The sequence below is a fragment of the Odocoileus virginianus genome, chromosome 2, assembly GCF_023699985.2.
Source record: "Odocoileus virginianus isolate 20LAN1187 ecotype Illinois chromosome 2, Ovbor_1.2, whole genome shotgun sequence".
In the NCBI taxonomy this organism is placed as follows: domain Eukaryota; kingdom Metazoa; phylum Chordata; class Mammalia; order Artiodactyla; family Cervidae; genus Odocoileus; species Odocoileus virginianus.
In genome coordinates this window covers 88,403,868-88,423,892 of record NC_069675.1, presented here as the reverse complement: position 1 = coordinate 88,423,892, position 20,025 = coordinate 88,403,868, and the positions used below count along the sequence as shown (strand labels likewise).

The following is a 20,025-nucleotide window of genomic DNA, read 5'->3' as shown; positions in this document are numbered from 1 at the left end:
GGATTCAGATCCTCCTATTACCAAGCTCTGTGCAGCCTTGAGCGTGTTACCTTACCTCTCCCAGCCCCGATTTTCTCATCAGTGAAATGGGTATCATCCTTTCTAGAATGGTTATGGGGACTCTAATGAATGGGTGCCTGTAAAATCACTTGCAGAGTGCTGGCCATGCTGAATCAGAACCCTGCCTCTCAATGGTCATGACCCTGAGAAAATTACTTAGCCAGACTGAATCTGTTCCCTTTCCTGTAACACGGGAAAGAACATCGGCAACTTCACAGGCTTGTTACAAGGATTCAATCATGTGATGTGCGCCAGGGCACAGGGAATCAGTACAGAAGAGACACTCAGGGCGGTAGTTAATCACATTTCCCCTCTTTCTTCCAGTTCCCATTTGGCCGACGCTTGCCTTGTGACATCTACTGGCACGGAGTTTCATTTCACGACAATGACATATTCTCCGGTCAAGTGAACAAGTTTCCAGGTATCTACTGTTATTGCTGGCATTTAAAAATGTGTCTAGGGCTGAGTCTCAGGGTACACTCTTGGACAAAAACATGCCAGTGTTTTGACATCAAACTGGAGGGCTCTAAATTGGGAATGGCTGCCACTGTGCTGTGATCTTGGGAGGGAAGAGGATCAGGACTTAACCCACCAAGGGCTTAAAGACTGGAAGTTCCAAAATGTGAAGGGATCGGCTCTTCTGGTCTAATTCCACTGGTGGAAGAACGTGACTTTCACTTTGGGGTTTTTGATATAATATGGGTGTGCCATGAAGGGATGATATTTTCAAAATGAAAAAAAAAAAACCATCTCTAAACTCACCATAGTTTCTGGAACATTTCAATGACTCGGTGAATGTGGACTCTGAGAACCTCTATGTGTGTGGCTTTCCCTAGTAGATCATGAGCTCCTGGGAGGGGCCGTGACTCCCACCCCTCTGTAGATGCCCGTGGCGCCTGCAGCCCTTCTAGACACACCTGAGGTGCTCTGTGACTGCTTTCTCACTGACTGATTGAAACTCAGAGGCAGCCCCAGTTTTATGCCCATCGCAGGGAACGAGAAAGCCTGACATTAAAGCAGTAAAATGAACCATTTCCCCTACAGAGTTAGTCTAACATTAATAAAAGCTTCATGTTGCACTAAAATACATAAACAAACCCATTTAAATTTCTAATTAATTTGCAGGAGACAGAGGTACTAAAATTCTGGGACTTTGTCCCAGAAATGGGATTCACAGTTGCCATTTCCTTAAAGTGTCACGTTTGGAGGTACTGTTTTAAAATCGAAATGCAGCATCTCCATACTGGGAACAGGAGGTTTGGACAGCTTCTGTCTTTATACCCTGAGGGCATTATCTAGTGAGATGATTATCTAGTGAAGCATGGGAGACTTGGTGCCAGACAAGTGCCACGGCCGACACTCTAAGAGACCTCCCCACTCCATTCCCAGCCACCCTATCATATAACTTTTCCTTTTCCTTTTAATCTCTACCACCTTCTTCTGCCCCGATTACTATTCATTATTTCCATTGGTTAAGTGAAGAGGGAGGGGTTAAGGTGAGTGGGAGTGTGTAAGGAGAAATGAACATTTGGTTAATCAACGTATGATTTCAGTGAAAGAGGTGCCACTCATTTTCAGAAATTTTTACATAAGACACAAACCATATAGAATATGATAACAGATAAATTTTTAAAAGAACAGGGACTTCACTGGCAGCCCAGTGATTAAGACTTTGCCTTCTAATGCAAGGCATGCGGGTTAGATCCCTGGTTGGGGAGCTAAGATTCTCACATGCCTCACAACCAAAGAAACCAAAACATAAAAACATAAGAAATACTGTAACAAATTCAATAAAGACTTTAAAAATGGTTCATATTAAAAAAAAAAGAAGAGAGAGAACATCACCCTGAATCCCATTCCTCATTGAACAAAACCATGAGGCAAATATTTCTATTTATTGTTGTTTCGTTGCTAAATCATATCCGACTCTTTTCTATATTTATTTCCTCCCAAACCTTAATCGTGTTTGTGTATCATTTTTACATAGTTGCCTGACTATAAGATGTTTGCTCTAGTGTTTCATTTATGCTTATTTTTAAGAGGAGAATCAACTGATCCTTTTCTTCGACAGTCCATGCCACATCGTTAAGAAAATACCTCTCAGAAAACCCAACATCCATACGTTATACAGTGGCAAGCTATGCTATGTCCACTGGGGAGGGTTTCAACTAAGCCAACAGACTATCATAGGCCCCTTGGCTCAGATTCACTTGGAAGGACACAGGACAGGAAGCACAGCTTGCCAGCCAGTCAGTGTCATGCATTTCTTTTTAGTTGAGTCTTTACAAGGGTTCCAGAGCTAAGTCTTTGGCTCCTCCAGTGAAAGCTCAGGTGCAAGGAGACACGATCCATGTTGGTGGCTGTGGATCTGCTTTGACTCAGAAACTCCATAGGAGCCAATAGCCCAAGCAGCTCCTCCCTAGCATAGCTTCCAAGGTCCCCGCCAGGGTCATGCTAAGTTACAAGATTCATTACACTCAGGAAAGCCCGGAGCTATGGCTCCTGACCAGGTATTTATGCGAGATGCCAGTAAATGATCATTTTAACCATATGCTCTGTTGTCTAGTTACAGAGCTAACTTTCCCCCTTTATCAGTTTCCTGGGGAACAGAGCTAGAAAATTAACTCCAGATCAGATCAGTTCTTGGAGGAGGCAGGGTTTTGTCCGAGGCTGAGGAGGACTCTTGCAGCCAGGGTTGTTGCATGGTTTTAACGGGATAGCTATTATTTTCTCTGGCTGGCTGCTCATCAAAGATGACTTTTGGGGGACTTCCCTGGTGGTCCAGTGGTTAAGAGTCCTTCCAATTCGGGGGATGAAGGTTCAATCCCTGGTTAGGGAACTAAGATCCCACATGCCATGGGGTAACTAAGCCCGTGCAGTCTAGAGCCCATGTCACACAAGAGAGAAGCCCATGAGCTGCAATAAAGAGGCTACATGCTGCACCTGGCACAGCCAAATAAAATAAATAAATAGATAAATATTTTTTTGAAAAAAAGATGACATTTTAATGCCACTACCAGGACTTAACTGTGATATTGGAAGAACAAAATTTGGAAGGAAGCAACTCTTTGAATGAGGGCAGAGTTCCCAAGACATGAATCATCAGATGAGCTTCATTGACGTTTTGCCCATTTGCTCTTGCTTCGTCTGATGGCTGAGAGCAGGAAGGAAGGAGTCGCTATAGCTTGACATTTCGGATGCAGATAGAAATACAGGAAAAATTACCTTCAGAGGACGAGTTTCATTAAAGGTGATATAAGAACATTCATTCTAAAGAAGCACGCTCGCCCCATCTCATATTCCAAGTGCCAGTGATAGGAACATACAATTATCCTCTTTACTAACGCCAGCTAATTAGCTTTAATGACAAAGAAGGCTCTGGAACCTCTAGGCAGCGGACCAGTGCTGCCACACCCTCTGCCCTGTGAAAGACAGCATCCTTAGCGACGATTCCAGAACTGTGCTTGGGTTGGTGTCCACACTTATCTTCCGTCTCTGATACATCCCATTATTCCAAAGCTGCATTTCATATGCACTGTGTATTACTTAGAGCAAGTTCCAGTGGACGTGCCAGGCAAGGATAAGCACTTCACATGCTGAATAAACTGAAAACTTTTGGATACACATATGGAAGTAATTTATTTTGTTCATGTCAGCACGTTAGATTTTAGCCACTTTTCTATGGGCAATTTCCTTCAAGATATGTTATTATATCTTAACTGATGAATTAAGACTTTCACTAAAAATAATCTGATTTAGATAGATCTTTGCCTTAAGAAAGCCCAGAACTGTCAATTCTCGACTTTACAAGCAACGGGTTTTGTTTCTTCTTTTGCTGAGTTGCTGGCTCTGGAACATGTGACAGCACATGGCAGGTGGCGCCTAAGAGCCCACCATGAGGAGGGGACTTTGTCAGAGAAGGAGGGGGCTCGAGGGAGGGATCTCTGGGGCAGCCATCTGCTAATTTCTGGTCTGGGCTAAGGACAAAAGCGCTTAAAGAGAAGTCAAATACAAGATAAGCACTATGCCAGAGGAAGCTTGGGGTGCTGTGAGAATAAGGAGCAAGGGCACATGACCTGACGCAGATTTGCTTGGGGGGCAGGTGGGGCAAGAGATCCTGGAGAAGAGGATTGCAAGTGTGAACTTGAGCCTCTAGGGCTGGATGGGCCTGACCCCCATGCTGGACAAGGGCACAGAGGTGGTGCAAAGGTATAGAGTGATTTGCACATTGCTCGTGCAGTGAAGGGCAAGCGGCCTGTGGTCGTTAGAAAGGGTCAAGTGTGATGGGGCAGTGGGGAGGTGAGAGGCAGGGACCAAGGTCACGGGAAGCCACTGAGAAATTTCGAAGCTAGAGAGTGACATGGGCCGGTGTGCAGTTGGAAAGATATTCCAGAGGGGGTGCCCTGGGGGTGGGGGTGGCAGGGTCAGGGCATGGAGAGGCTGAGAGGAAACAGCTAAGAGGCTACGTATTTTTCAGAATCTGAAAGTGTTGTTTGCTGCTTGATGGTTATAGTGTGTTTTTGCCAAGAATTATTGTTATAAACGATACTTGGATTGAGTAGTACTCCCAACATAGCTCACATTATGTTTTGTTTTTAATTTGAGTTAACTAGATCCGTGTAGACAGGCCAGAGGATCAGACTGTTACACTTCTGTGTAGCTCCAGTGGGTTGAGATCCCCCACTCCCCATCCCCACCACCCCAGGCTGTGAGACTGCAGTGAGGCAAACAGCAGAACCGAGGCTCAGAAGTAATGACAGGAGGCAAGCTTTTGGGTGAGAAGCTCTAGCCTGAGGAGGGGAATGGCTACAACAAGGACATCTAAAAACAGACCTTCCTGAGAAGCCCAGGTGGACAGTCAGCCTCAAGAGAACCTGGTAGGACAGCAGGAGCCCAGCCCCTGGGCTCAAGTCACAGGAGGACTTCAGCCTTTGCAGCGGAGGTTTGGGGGCAACATGGGAGGAGGAACATGGGAGACACTGGGCAAAGGCATCGCTGAGGCAGCCAGTCACCAGGAGCCAAGAACAGGTAACCAACACTTGAGAACAAGCAATGCACCTCAGAGAAATTGCTAAAATCCTCCTTATCTGGCCCTCCCTGCTGGTACAGTGGTTAAGAATCCGCCTGCCAATGCGGGGGACACGGTTTCTATCCCTGGTCTGGGAAGATTCCACATGCCTCGAGCAACTAAGCCCATGCACCACAACTCCTGAAGCCTGTGCACCTAGAACCCATGCTCCAGTGACAAGAGAAGTCACTTTAATGAGAAGCCCAGGGACCACAACAAAGAGTGGGCCCCACTCGCCAAAACTAGAGGAAGCCCGTAAGCAGCAACAAAGACCCAGCACAACCACAATGAATGAATAAGTAAATTAACTAATTAAAAAATCTCCTCCTTATCTAGTTGGAGTACGAAGGAAGGGTCCCAGTGTTAGCAAAGGGGAGCTGGTGGTGGGACCCAGAGCTTCTACCTCAGGTCGGAATGGGTCCCCGCACCTTGGGCAGGGGTCACAGGTAGGAATCAGGTGCTACAGCTGCCTAGAGAAGGGAGGCAGAGCCTGGAGCCAGCAGGGTCTGGTAATGACCTCCCTCTGTACATGTTTACTCTGGGAACATACACTCTGGCCCAGCTAGAAACCCAGCTACTCTTGTCAGCATCTTCCGGAGCGAAGGCAGAGCCCATATCTGACTCTGAGCTGCGGCCCCAGGTAGGGTCGCTAGCAGCTTCCTCCTGGGGCCTAGTGGGGGCTCAGAGACACTTTCCCAAAGCACTGGGTGGAAACGCAGCTTAGAGATGGCAGAGGACCAAAGGGGTCAGCAGAAAGTGGGTTGAGGGAGTCTACACTGCTGTCTTCTGGAGACAGGCGTTCAGGCAGGGATAGGGGTGAGCCGTCTGCAGCCTGCGGGTCAGAAGCATCTGGGAAAAGTAACATCCATGGCTTGTTGGGATGGCTTCTTAAGTTGGATGTTGTTTAGAGAACTACCTGGAGACAGATCCAAGTGTAAACTCAGAAAACGAACATGTTAGCTGGTGTGGGGTCTAGGTGATCCACATGACAAAAGGAGCCATTGGATATTTCAAATGAGTGTTTGTTCCGTTTGCTGGACACTGATTTTCATAAAACTTCTCTGGAGCATTTGAACCATACTCCTGTACTCACAGCCTTCCTATTTGTGTTGTATGAGTCCTTCCACAGGCTAAGGAATTTCTGCAAGCAAACATTCCCTGCTGTCACATGGCCATTAAAACGGGGACAACACCCCAGCGCTATTTGGCCCATCATGTATTTGCTGTAAGGCGCTGTATTATAGGGAGCTTCCCAGGTGGGAAACCCACCTGCCAACGCAGGAGACGTAGAGACATGGGTTTGATCCCTGGGTTGGGAAGATCTGGTGGATCAGGGCACAGCAACCCACTCCAGTACTCTTGCCTGGAGAATCTCATGGACAGAGGAGCCTGGAGGGTTACAGTCCACAGGGTCGCGAAGAGTCAGACACGACTGAAACGACTTAGCACATATGCACGCGGTATTACAGTCTGTTATAAAGGTTTTTAATACTAAAACTAAAACTTGAAATCCAACTATAAAATGCCTTCAAAGAAGTTGGAATTTCATGTACTTTGTGTTCAGCTCCCATGTTTATAGCTCAAAACTTCTAATTTTGTGGGGGAAATAAAAGGAAATAGCTCTAATTTTCTGAACTCATACTGATCTCTTAGGAAGTTCCGAAAGTATCCTCAGTGTTTTCTCTAATATCAGAGAATCCATGTTAGGGCACAGTTTATTAGTACCTTTAAAGCTCCTTTATTTCTTATTTAATCCTTCCCTATCTCCTTCTAAACAAGAAGTAAGAACCTGACATCTTCAAGCTGTGATCTTCTAGATTTTTATTGCTCTTTTTAATATGCTAAGGGAAGCAAGAAGTAGATTATTAAAACCTTCATTCTCAAGCATTCACCCTTGGCTTCCTGAACATTGGAGTTTAGAGAAACCTCATGCATTCTGACTTTGCCCATTGGAATGTGGTAATTTGGACATGCCAAGTTGATGTGGAACTTTGTACTTTCTAGTAAAAATTACTTTGCTGGCAAATTTCAAGTCATTAATGGAATTGTGTAGCCTCTTTTGGGGTGAAGGCCATTTTTAGTGTCCTTTTTTTTTTTTTTTTTTGAGCAGTGATATTTGCTTTAGGAAGTAAGCATGCTGAAGTTTAATTTTTACCTATTTGCCTAAAATTTGCTAAGATATATACTAAGTTCCTTTTCTTGTCAGCATTTCTAAAGATGTTACAAGGAAAAAAAATCTACCATTCTTTTAAAATGTTTTATAAGTGAGACTTTTCTATTCCCTCTGGGCAAATTAATGAGATCTGATCAATGTCAGTGTCAGTACTTAAATAACTGAAGAACTCCTACGGTTTCCATTTTTTCCCCTTAAATTATGCTGTAATATCCTCTCTACTTCCTGTCCTTATTTCAAGGAGACAGATTTTCTGCTGAAAGGTGTATATATTTTTCTACTTTATGCCTTTAATACTCATGAAAGATTAAAACAAAGCAACTTAATTAAGCTTCTCATAATGTAGCCAGAGTCCACTAGATAATATTCTCCAGGGTATAAGATGGAAAGAATCCCAGAGGTATGTGTGGTGGCCCAAAATTAAAGAGGATATTAAGTTTTAAGTGCAAGATATAAATTCTTCTCTTTATTCGTTATCTAGGGGGCTGACAAAGAATGGAATAATAAACTAGGTGGAAACTCATTCTTTCAAATTGATGCTTCATTTTTACAAGGAGAAAAAAAGATCTGTCTATTCCCTCAAGTTTTTCATTAATTTGGCAGGTCTTTCCAAACCATGAATCACCGCTGTGGGGAACTACTCATACCTTTTTTTAAAATCCCGTCTGAAAAAGTGAATGTGTCGGGTGGGTGGTTTTAAAAGTCCCCAGTAATGGCTGTTTTATAGCTAGTGGCCCACTGTTGTTGAAACCCCACAACTTCTCTTCTCCCCAGGCATGACGGAGATGGTGCGGAAAATTACACTGAGCAGAGCTGTGAGAATCATGCAGAATCTCTTTCCAGAGGAGTACAACTTCTACCCTCGCTCATGGATTCTGCCTGACGAGTTCCAGCTCTTTGTGGCTCAGGTAGGTAGTACCCCATCCCCATGACCTGTGAATTCTATGATGGCTGCAACTGGATCCTGGGTCACGTGTGCTGGGAGCTGGGGCAAGGGGTCCCTAGGAAGCTGAGACTGGCCGGGGCGGGTGGGGGGGGGAAGGTTTTAACAGGACATAGCAGATATTGCTGCGATCAGGGCAGCTTGCAGAGTTGAATGGATAAGATGACAGGTAAACTGAAAAAGTGGGTCCTGACACCAGGAGAAAGGCCTGAGGATGGTTATCAGGAGCTAAATCATGGAGTCAGGGCATTTGAAGAGCCAGGGAGACATAGTGGAAGCAGGCAGGTGAGCCCACAAGCGGACCGGGGCTGTTTGGGTGAATCCCAAAAGTGTGGTCTCCCCGGTATCTTGTTGTGTGAAACATGGGAGGTCAGGCTCTGTTTCAAAGCCAGGGAGTAGGTCTGACCAATGGAGGGGGAAACCTTTTAAGTGTCCTGCTTTAATCTTGTTCCAGAATCAATTTTCCTGTGACCCATTCCATATCCAAACACTAAAAAAAACAACAACTTAAAGTGGTAATTTTGAAAAAGAAGCTTTCCATGGAATGGTGGTTACAGGGGTTTGTAGACATTTCTTAAAATTCTTCAAATTATTAACTTAAAATAGAAGCGTTTGTTGTATGCAAATTAAATTGCGGTTAATTAAGAAATTAAATTTTGGGTGGTCCCCATCCTCACCCCTCAATTTCCCACTTCTGTTGATCTGCTCAGACAATTGTCACTATGTGGAATACCTTTCTGTCCCATTTCTACAACTCTGTATGTAAGTATTCTGCAAGGCTGAGTTTAAATGAGATACCAACTATGTCTTCAAAACCAGATAAGTGAGAGGAGCATTGCTGTCATCCCCAAAAGTCCCTCTTTGTCTTTTTTCCATTAATCCCCATACCCCTAGTCCAGGTAACCACTGATCTGCACTCTAGGTTAGTATTGCCTGTTCAAGAAATTTATATAAATGGGATCATACAGTATGTACTATTTTTTTTTTGAGAATTATGTTTTTGAGATTCATCCATGTTTGTTGTATCAGTAGTTAGTATTTTTTATTGCTGAATAGTGTTACATGATGAATCTAGACCAACTTGTTTATCTATTCACCAATGAATGTTCATCTGGGTTTTTTCCAGTTTGGAGATATTATAAATAAAGCTGCCATGACTAATCATATACAAGTCATTTTGTGGATCTATGTTTTCATTTCCCTTGGGTAAAACCTAAGAGTGGAATTACTGGATCATATGGTATGTGTGTGTTTAACTTTGTGAGAAATTGCAAAATTATTTTCCAAAGTGGTTGGACCACTCTACACCCTCTCCAGCAGTGCGTGAATTCCACTTGTTCTGTGTCATTGCCTGTACTTGGTATAGTTAGTCTTTTGAATTTTAGACACTCAGGTGTATGTACAATTGTATCTCTTTATGGTTTTAATTTACACCTCCCAATGACTAGATATTGAGCATCTTTGCACTGTGCTTTTGGGCCATGTGAATATCTTCCTTTTTAGGTGTGTATTCAAACTTCTGCTCATTTTGTTAGCATTTTATTTTTAAATTGTAGGTTCTTTCCATACAATTATTTTGTATATGTATTGCGATGTGTATTAATATACTGTGAATATTTTCTCACACTTGGCTTTTCAGTCTTAACCTTGAATTTTCACTTTTTACTTCTGTCTTTGGAAAAGCAAATGTTTTTAATTTTTAAAATTTATTTATTTATTTATTTTACATAATCATATATCAAAGTATTTATTTTATTAATTTTTTTTTGGTAACTTATTTATTTTTAATTGGAGGATAATTACGTTACAATATTGTATTGGTTTCTGCCAAACATCAACACAAATCAACCATAGGTATACATATATCCGGGTTTCCCAGGTGGCTCAGTGGTAAAGAATCCACCTGCCAATGCAGGAGACGCAGGAGTTGTGGGTTCAGTCCCTGGGTGAAGAAGATCCCCTGGAGGAGGAAATGGCAACCCGCTCCAATGTCCTTGCCTGGAGAGTCCCACGGACTGAGGAGCCCGGCAGGCTGCAGGCCATGCGGTCACGAGGAGTCAGGCAGGACGGAGCAGACAGGCAGTTGCATATGCCCCCTCCCTCCTGAAACTCCCTCCCAACCCCCACTCCATTCCATCCCTCCCGGTTGCCACAGAGCGCTGGGTTTGAGCTCCCTGTTTTTAATTTTTATAACACAGAATGTATCAGTTCTTTTCTTTTATAGTTTGTGCTTCTTGTGTGATGCCTAAGACACTCTTGCCTAACTAAAGGTTGTGAAAACTTTATGTTTTGTTTTTTCTAGAAGCTTTATACTTTTAGTCTTACATTTATGCCTGTGATCCATTTCAAGTTAGTTTTTGTGTACAACATGAGATTAAAATTGAAGTTTACTTTTCCCATATGGATATTCAGTTGCTTCATCATTCTTTGCTGAAAGGATTGTCATTTTCCACATTGAATTACCTTGGCATCTTTGTAGTGGTATGACCTCAGTACAGTCTGCCAGGAGACACAGGATGTCAACATGTCTTAATTCTGGTGATGTTAATTTTGATCACTTAGTTAAGGTAGTATCAACTAAGTTTCTCTCTTGTACAGTTACTATTTTTCCTTTGTAATCATTAAGTATCTTGTGGGGAGATATTTTGAGGCTGTGCAGATAGCCTATTTGTCTCATACTTAAAAAAAAAAAAGCCCTAATTAAGGTACAGTTAAACTGCAAATATTTAAAGTGTGCAGTTTGATATGTTTTGATATATGTAAAAATGTGTAAAACCATCATCACAACCAAGATAATGAGCACATCCATCACCCCAAACTGTTTTGTCATGTCCTATTGTAATCCTTTCGTTCTTCTCCTCCCTGCCCTCTACCTCCCATCGCCAGGCAACCGTGGGTGTATCTTCTGTCAAGATTAGTTTGTACTTTCTAGAATTTTCTATAAATGGAATCATACAGAGATACTTTTCTGTACGTGTTTTGGGGGTGGGAGAATCTGGCTTTTTTTCACTCAACCTAATTATTTTGAGATTCATCATGTTATAGTTTCATCAATAATTAATTCCTTCTTATTAAGCAAAAGTGAAAGTGTTAGGTCCTCAGTCATGTCTGACTCTTTGCAACCCCATGAATGGTAGCCCACCAGGCTCCTCTGTCCATGGGATTCTCCAGGCAAGAAAACTGGAGTGGGTAGCCGTTCCCTTCTCCAGGAGATCTTCCTGACCCAGGGATCAAACCTGGTGTCCTGCAATGCAGGCAGATTCCTTAACATCTGAGCCACCAGGAAGCCCTCTTGTTAGTAAAGAGTATTCTATCAAATATATTTACCACAGTTTGTTTATACCTTCAATTGCTGCTGAATATTTTTATTGATTCCAGGTTTTGGATGTTACAGAATGTTAATAAATATACTATGAACATTCCTGTATAAGTGTTTTTTTTAGACATATGTTTTAATTTCTTTTGAATAAAAGGTTAGGAATAGAATGTCTGGGTCACAGAGTAGGTGTCCATTTAATTTTAAAGAAATTACCCATTGTTTTCCAAAGAAGGTTGTGCCATTTTGTATTCCCAACAGCAACATATGATAATTCTAATTCTTCCACATCCTTGCAAACACTTGGTAATAGTCAGTACTTTTTTTTTTTTTAATAGTCAGTCTTTTTAATTTCAGCCATCCTGACAGGTGTGCAGTGGTTTCTCATTAGTTTTAATTTGTATTTCCCTAATTATTAATGATTCTGTGCATCTGTTCATGTGCTTATTTGTAATCCAAATATATACTTTGATGAAATATCTATTCACATCTTTCACTCATTTTAAGAACTGAATTATTTTTACTATTAAATTTTGAGACTTCTTTGTATATTTTGAACACATGTGTTTATCAGCTATACCAATTACAAGTACTTTCTCTCAGTTTGTGCATTGTCTTTTCTTCCTTTTAACAGCATCTTTTGAAAAGCAAGTTCTAAAATCTGATGAATCAGTTGATTGACTTTTTCCCTTATGGATCATACTTTTGGTGTCATGTATCAGGAATCTTTATCTAACCCAAGTTCACAAAGATATTCTCTTATGTTTTGTCTCCAAGTTTATAGTTTTAAGTTTAGGTCTATGATTTGTTTCGAGTTAGTTTTTTAATATGATGTGAGATATGTATTTACTTTTTCTTTAACATGAAATATCCAACAGCTTCAGAAACATTTGATGAGAATACTAACCTTTCCCCCCATTGCTTTTGTACGTAGGTTGAAAAGTTGCTTAAGTATGTGTGGGTATATTTCTGAATTCTCTATTCTGTTCTATCAATGTGTTTGTCGATCTTTAAAGCCAATACTTCACTGTCAAACAAAGATGTTGCAAAAAAGAAAAAATAAAACTACAGACCAATATTCCTCATGAATATAGATTCAGACATACAAAATGAAATTTCAATAAGTCAGAGTCAATCATATATAAAAAGGATAATGTGTCATGACGAAGTAGAATTTGCCTTAGGAATGCACGCTTTGTTTAACATTTAAAAATCAATTTCTTTAACAGACATAGGCTATTCATATTATCTACTCTTGAATAAGCATTGACAGTTTGTATCCTTCAAGGAATTTGTCCTTTTTTTCTGTTTTCACTTTTATTGTCATAAAGTCATCATCATATTACCGTTTATCCTTTTACTATATGCAGAATTGTTACTGATGTCAGTTCTAATTCCTAACATTTGTAATCTATGTTCTTTCTTTTTCCTCATCAGTGTGGGTAGAAATATATCAGTTTCATTTACTTCCTTTGTTAGCTTGTAGTTTTAATTCTTTTTTTTTTTTTTTGGTGGTTCCTTTAGGATTTATGGTATATATCTTTAACTTATGACAATCTATTTTTTAAGTGATACTATGTCATTTTACTTATAGTATGAGAACATTATAATACTATACTCCCACATTCCCATTCCTGTCTTTTATGCTTTAATGTCATACATTTTACCTTTACATATATTATAGACCCAACAATAAATTATTATTATTTTCATTTTAACAATCTATTGTATTTTAAAGAGATTTAAATAACAACAAGAAAAAAATCATATATGTACTCATATGGTTACCATTTCCAGTGGTTTTTATTCCTTTGTGTTCAGTTCAGCTCAGTCACTCAGTCGTGTCCAATTCTTTGTGACCCCATGGACTGCAGCATGCCAGGCCTCCCTGTCCATCACCAACTCCTGGAGTTTACTCAAATTCATGTCCATTGAGTCGGTGACGCTATCCAGCCATCTCATCCTCTGTCATCCCCTTTTCCTCCTGCCTTCAATCTTTCCCAGCATCAGGCTCTTTTCAAGTGGGTCAGTTCTTTGCATCAGGTGGCCAAAGTATTGGAGTTTGTAGATTCACATTTCTGTTTGGTATAATTTTTCTTTAGTCTAAAGAGTTTCCCTTAGTACTTTTTGTGTTAAGGAATCTTTTGGTGATGAATCCTCACAATATTTGTGTTTGTTAAAGTTTATTTTGCTTTTGACTTTGAAAGATATTTTCTCTAGGTATAGAATTCTTGGTTGACATTTTATTCTTTCAGTGCTTTTAATATATTACTCTTCTGTCTTCTTGCTTGTATTGCTTCTGACAAGAAATCTTTTTTCATTTTTATCTTTGATCTTCTGTATATAATGTGTCCTTTTTCTCTGGTTTTCATTGGTTTTTCTCTGCATTATGACTAATACTTCCTTGCCTCTTTTTGTGCCTGATAACTTTTAGCTGGATGCCAGCTGTGGTGAACCTTACCTTATTGGGATGTTGGATATTTTTGTATTCTCATAAATATTCTTGAACTTTATTGTGGGATCCAGTTAAGTTACATGGAAATAGGTTTGGCGTCTTGTTTTCAAAGTTTGCTAGGCAGGACTGGAGTAGTGCTCCATCTCAGGCTAGTTATTCCTCATCACTGAGGCAAGAATCCCATGTGGACTCCACTCAATACTCTGTGCATCATGGTGTTTTCCAGTCTGGTCAGTAGAAACAGACACTATTCCAGGTTCTGTGTGGTTCCAGGCACTGTTACCTCAAATCCTCTTTCCCTGGCCTCAGGTGGTTTCCACTCTTGCACGCACTGATCTGTACTCAGCTGAATATACAAGGGAGACCCTTGGTGGATCCCCAGATCTCAGTGGATCTCTCTTTGTGCAGAAGTCTCTCCAGTACTCTTCCCTGAGAACTCTGGCTGCCTTAAGTTCCCTGACTCATAGTTTCATTTCCTCAACTCAGACTGCCCGCTGGACTCCACCGGAGTTCTCTCTCTTTGTGCTACAGCTCAGAATCCCTCACAAGACAGTAAACTGGGGCGATCACATCATTGGACGCCCATCTCTCAGGAATCTTCCTTGTTGCTTGGTGTCCCAGTGCCTTGAAAATCGTTGTTTAATGTATTTTCTCCTTTTTTTTTTTTTTTGGTTGTTTCAGGTGGAAGAAGCTAAAGGTGCTTAGAAGAGGATAGTTCTCTAATATAAGGGAGGATTTCTTTGTCTTCTAAAATAACACAGATTTAGAATCTGCTGATTTCGGGTCTGGCACAGGCAGAGTAAGACTATAACAGCTGCCCGCCCCCCGCCAACACCATTGATGTTTACTGGAAAGCCCTGCCCCGTGGTCACTTATTCCTCACACGGTTCCAAGAAAATCCCTTCTCTTTTCAGTCCCACTTCTCCATCTGCTGCTGTGTGGGGAAGTGCCTCTATAACTTCGGAATGATGATGGCATTCAGTGAATATTTGATGATGAAATGCTTTTTTGGTTGCAAACCTGGTAAAACTCCTAACATTCTTATTTTAAAATCGCATTTGTTTTAACACAAAGCAATGTATTCATATTAAGAATTCAAATAATATAGGATATATAAATTAAAAGTGGAAAAATGTCCCTCCCCTTAGAAATTACGGGACATGTAGTGTGTAACCTTCCAGCTTTTCCTACGTATAAACACACACTGTAACACATGCAGCCTTGTTTCTGTAACACGTGGGATTGCAGTATATATCCTCTTCTCTAGCCTGCCCTTTCCCCACTGAATATGTTTGAGGCATCTTCCCATGTTATTACCACATAGTATTCCGTTGTACGAATGCACCCTAACTTTTGAAAGCATTCCCCTGTTGATGAATGTGATGTAGTTCTCATATTTTTGGGTTCAACCTGAGGGAAACACCCTCCTACAGGTATTTTTATACACCTGCACCAGCATTTCCTTCAAATAGAAATCTCAAAATGGTATTGCTGTGTTAAAGGGTATGTACACTGACATTTTGAGTACATCATGAGAAACGCTGGGCTGAAAGAAGCACAAGCTGGAATCAAGATTGCCAGGAGAAATATCAATAACCTCAGATTTGCAAATGACACCACCCTCATGGCGGAAAGTGAAGAGGAACTAAAAAGCCTCTTGATGAAAGTGAAAGAGGAGAGTGAAAAAGTTGGCTTAAAGCTTAATATTCAGAAAACAAAGATCATGGCATCTGGTCCCATCACTTTATGGGAAATAGATGGGGAGACAGTGGAAACAGTGTCAGACTTTATTTTTTTGGGGCTCCAAAATCACTGCAGATGGTGACTGCAGCCATGAAATTAAAAGACACTTACTCCTTGGAAGGAAAGTTATGACCAACCTAGATAGCATATTAAAAAGCAGAGACATTACTTTGCCAACAAAGGTCCGCCTGGTCCAGGCTATGGTTTTTCCAGTGGTCATGTATGGATGTGAGAGTTGGACTGTGAAGAAAGCTGAGCGCCGAAAAATTGATGCTTTTGAACTGTGGTGTTGGAGAAGACTCTTGAGAGTCCCTTCGACTGCAAGGAGATCCAACCAGTCCATCCTAAAGGAGATCAGTCCTGGGTGTTCATTGGAAGGACTGATGCTGAAGCTGAAACTCCAATACTTTGGCCACCTCATGCGAAGAGTTGACTCATTGGAAAAGACCCTGATGCTGGGAGGGACTGGGGGCAGGAGGAGAAGGGGACGACAGAGGATGAGATGACTGGATGGCATCACTGACTCGATGGGCATGAATTTGTGCAAACTCCAGGAGTTTGTGATGGACAGGGAGGCCTGGAGTGCTGCAATTCATGGGGTCACAAAGAGTCGGATACAGCTGAGCGGCTGAACTGAACTAAATTGAACTGTGCACCGCCATTTGGGGCTTCCCGGGTGGCTCTGTGGTTAAGAACCCGCCTACCAATGCAGGAGACCTGTGTTCGATCCCTTGGTCAGGAAGATCCCCTGGAGGAGGGCATGGCAACCCACTCAGTATTCTTGCCTGGAGAATCCCATGGACAGAGGAGCCTGGCGGGCTACAGTCTATGGGGTCACAGAGAGTTGGACATGCCTGAAGTGACTTAGCATGCATGCACGCACACTTACATCTGTGACATGTAGAGTCAAACGTGAGGCTTCATTAACTGCACACTTAATTGTGAGGGTAAACAGTGTCTTCCCAGTGCCTAGGAAGTGAGTCCTGAGAGGTGTGATTGTGTGCGGGGTGTTGCTTTGGGATTCCTGCCAAAACAGGAAGAGGTGTGCGTAGTTGTAAAACCTTCCAAAACCTGGCAATTTGTGGGTATTTTATTTCTCCCACTAATTAGGGTTAAATTAACTTTGTTCATGAGAGGGGTGAGATCCATACCTCCCCCTCCCCAGCCCTGCCCTGCAATCCGTTTGCAAAACCGGTACCCGAATACCACCAGCAAGTGGCACTAGACAGAAGAAAGTAGGATTCTCAGTGGAAATTTTTGGGAAATCTAGAGGAGGATGCTGGCTTTCTTTCCAATTTGCGCAGATGGCCAATAAAAAAAAAAAAAATCCTTGGAGTTTATTTTGCATATGGTCTTCCATCTGGGTATTTGAGAAAAGTACAGTTTTGTTATCACAACAGCATTTATTATGGCAAAGGAGTTTGCATTTCGTTGCAGAAGAATTTTTCAGCAAATCAAGCCCCCAAACCTGTTCAATAATGTTTTGCAGTTTCTTGGAGGGAGCCAGAGAATATGGGGTCCTTCCATTTTCCTCTCTGGCTCCATCCTCAGTTAGCTTTTATTGATTCAGCTCCTCGAGGCCGAATGAAATGCATTCTTTGCAAAAAAAATCCCCCAGAGAACAATGTTCTCCGTTGGGTTTAGGAACTCAGAAAATGTGGAGTTGTAAGTGGGTCAGAGTCAAGGCGGAAAGAAAACCTGCAATGTGGAGCTTATATTCCTTGTCCTGATTCCACGCTTATCAAAGAAGCTTCTGGTGAGTTGATGACTTGAATCATTTCCCTTCATACACACAAGATGCTGATATGGCTGACTTTGGGCCACCTGATGGTTTACCGAAAGGATGAAGCTTGAACTCCTGCACCTGCCGTGTAGAGCCCCTCCCACCTCTGCCGCCTTAGCTTGCCCCGTTTCTGACCTCTTCCTCGGTCTCCTTCCATATTTGACTTTAAAACAAAAATTACTTATTTATTTTTGACTGCGCTGGGTCTTTGTTGCTACACGCAGGCTTTCTCTAGATGCGGTGAGCAGGGGCTACTCTCTAGTTGTGGTGTGTGGGCTTCTCATTGCGGTGGCTTCTCTTGTTGCTCGAGCTGTTGCAAGCTGACTTAAGTAGTTGTGGTGCACCGGCTTAATTGCCCCGCAGCATGTGGAATCTTCCTGGACCGGGGGTGGAACCTGTGTCTCCTGCATTGGCAGGCAGATTCCTAACCACTGGACCATCAGGGAAGTCCCACATTCAACTTTTGTGGCCCTCAGCAGCACCCTAGCCTCAGCTTTCTCTGTCCTCCCTGTGCCTGGAACACTCGCTCCCACCTCCAAGACTGCCTTCTTTCACTGACATGTTTTGCTAAATCTTCAGACCCCTGCTTATCTTTTACCTTCTCTGTAAAGCCTACTCCGTGCCCCCCACAGCTGCGGGTGTACTTTTGTTTTCCTCCTTTTTATGGTCCTTACACCTGTCACACTGCCTAGTGACCACACGTCTGATTATCTTTATCTCCTGCTCTAAGGACCACAAGAGCAGCGAGTAACTGGATTCATCTTATTTATATTTGTGTCCCTGTTGCCTACCCCAGGGCCTGCGCACAGCTGGAACTCGAGTATATGTGCTAAATTGAACTGCAGATTAATGTGCAGGCACTCTGGTTTAAAAGTTTTGTCTCTTGTGACTTTAGTCATCAAAAGTTAGCTTCTCTGCTGCCAAGGGTATCAGCATGACCCAGCCTGTCAACTTCACAGGAGGGCAGGCCTGACTTGAGCCGTGAAGAACTCACCAAAATGATGCCAGCCAGTGAGGGCGTCGGGTGGTCGGTGATGCCCCTGTGATGTCCCAACCTCCATCCACATCCAGAGCTCTCACGCATCCTCAACAAGCTTGAGAGCTGACACCGAGGCCAGAATGCCTTCTGCTGGTGCAGCACGGCATCCTGGGAGGCTAAAGCAGTGGCCCAGGGTCATGTGTAACCAGTGAAAGATGAGAGACGGAAGCCAGGGGACTCCAGCTGTCAGAAGAAGGCAGATGATTCAGGGCTGCTAGCAGAGACTCTGTAGGAGCCTTGTCTTCACCTCCCCATCTGCTTCAAGTTTTATTTTCTTTGTTGCCCAGAATAGAACTTCACCTCCTGCTTAGATCTGTCCTGCTGTTCTTGTGCCCCCTCACTTAACAGCTCAATTTGTTTATTGGAGAGGAAATGGTATCATCTGAAACTCAAGATGCTGCTCCTCTCTGGACGAACATCCTTAGGTCCTGCTCACCAGGAAGTCCTTGTGAATAGCCCAGGGGACAACTGGCATCTGTGCAGGGCTTTGCTGTTTACCAAGTGCCTTTTATAGACTTGATCTTTTTTCTTTCTCACTAAATTTGAGGAGGTATTGCTGCCTCCGATTTACAGATAGGAAATAGAGATTCAGAACTGAAGGTACTTGCTCATGGCTGTACCATGACTCTACAATTGTTAGTGCCCTCAGATCTCTGACTTGGTTTAGTTCAAACATTTTCTGAGACTGGCTAGGTATGCTGGGAATACAAAACAAGTTAGATGTATCCTTGCCTTTGTGACTTCTGGTATAGAAGGGTGATCACTCATTCATTCATTCAGACATTTTTGGGGGTCCAGATCTCATTTTCTTTCCACTGCATCATGTTATTATTCATCATCTTATTTATGAGGGAGCTGAAAATCAGGGGGTCGGTAACTTGCTCAGAGTCACATGGCCTACAGGTATGTGTAGCTACGACTGAGACCTATGTCTTCTGACTGTCCCAGTTTCCTTTAATGAACAAATATTTACTGATTCTTTTTTATGGGTCCAGCACTGGTGGACTGGAGAGTCAAAGCTGAAAACTAAGGTTCTCTGCTTAAAAGGGAGGATTCTGCTTAACAGAGGAGATAGATGGTCCAAGCTGATAAAGACTGTGATGGAATTAAATGCAAGGTGTTATGGGAACCAGAGTAACACGCAGTGGGAAAGATGGGGAAATGGAGGACATCAGGAAACGCTCCTAGATGATCTCTTAATATGGGATGAAATGCTGGACCAGAGTCAGGACACCTGGGCTCAATTCTTGGTTCCCCTCTTTATTTTTCTTCCCCCTTCCAGCTTTACTGAGATGTAATTGACATATAACATTGTGTAAGTTTAGGATGTACGACATGATGATTTGGTTCACATATATATTGTGAAATGATGGCCACAATAAGGATAGTTAGCATATCCATCACCTCCCACAATTACAATTTTTTTTGTGGTGAGAATATTTAAC

The 20,025-nt window shown here is 42.3% G+C and overlaps 1 protein-coding gene across 4 annotated transcripts in view; it reads left to right on the top strand.

Moving 5' to 3' along the window:
- TTLL11 (tubulin tyrosine ligase like 11) overlaps nt 1–20,025 on the top strand; it is a 265,207-nt gene that overhangs the window by 50,451 nt on the left and 194,731 nt on the right. For all 4 annotated transcript variants that reach the window (XM_070452224.1, XM_070452198.1, XM_070452209.1 and 1 more), the window contains exons 2-3: nt 385–481; nt 8,076–8,209. In XM_070452224.1, the coding sequence (XP_070308325.1) occupies nt 385–481; nt 8,076–8,209 (231 nt within the window). The remainder of the gene's footprint in view (nt 1–384; nt 482–8,075; nt 8,210–20,025) is intronic.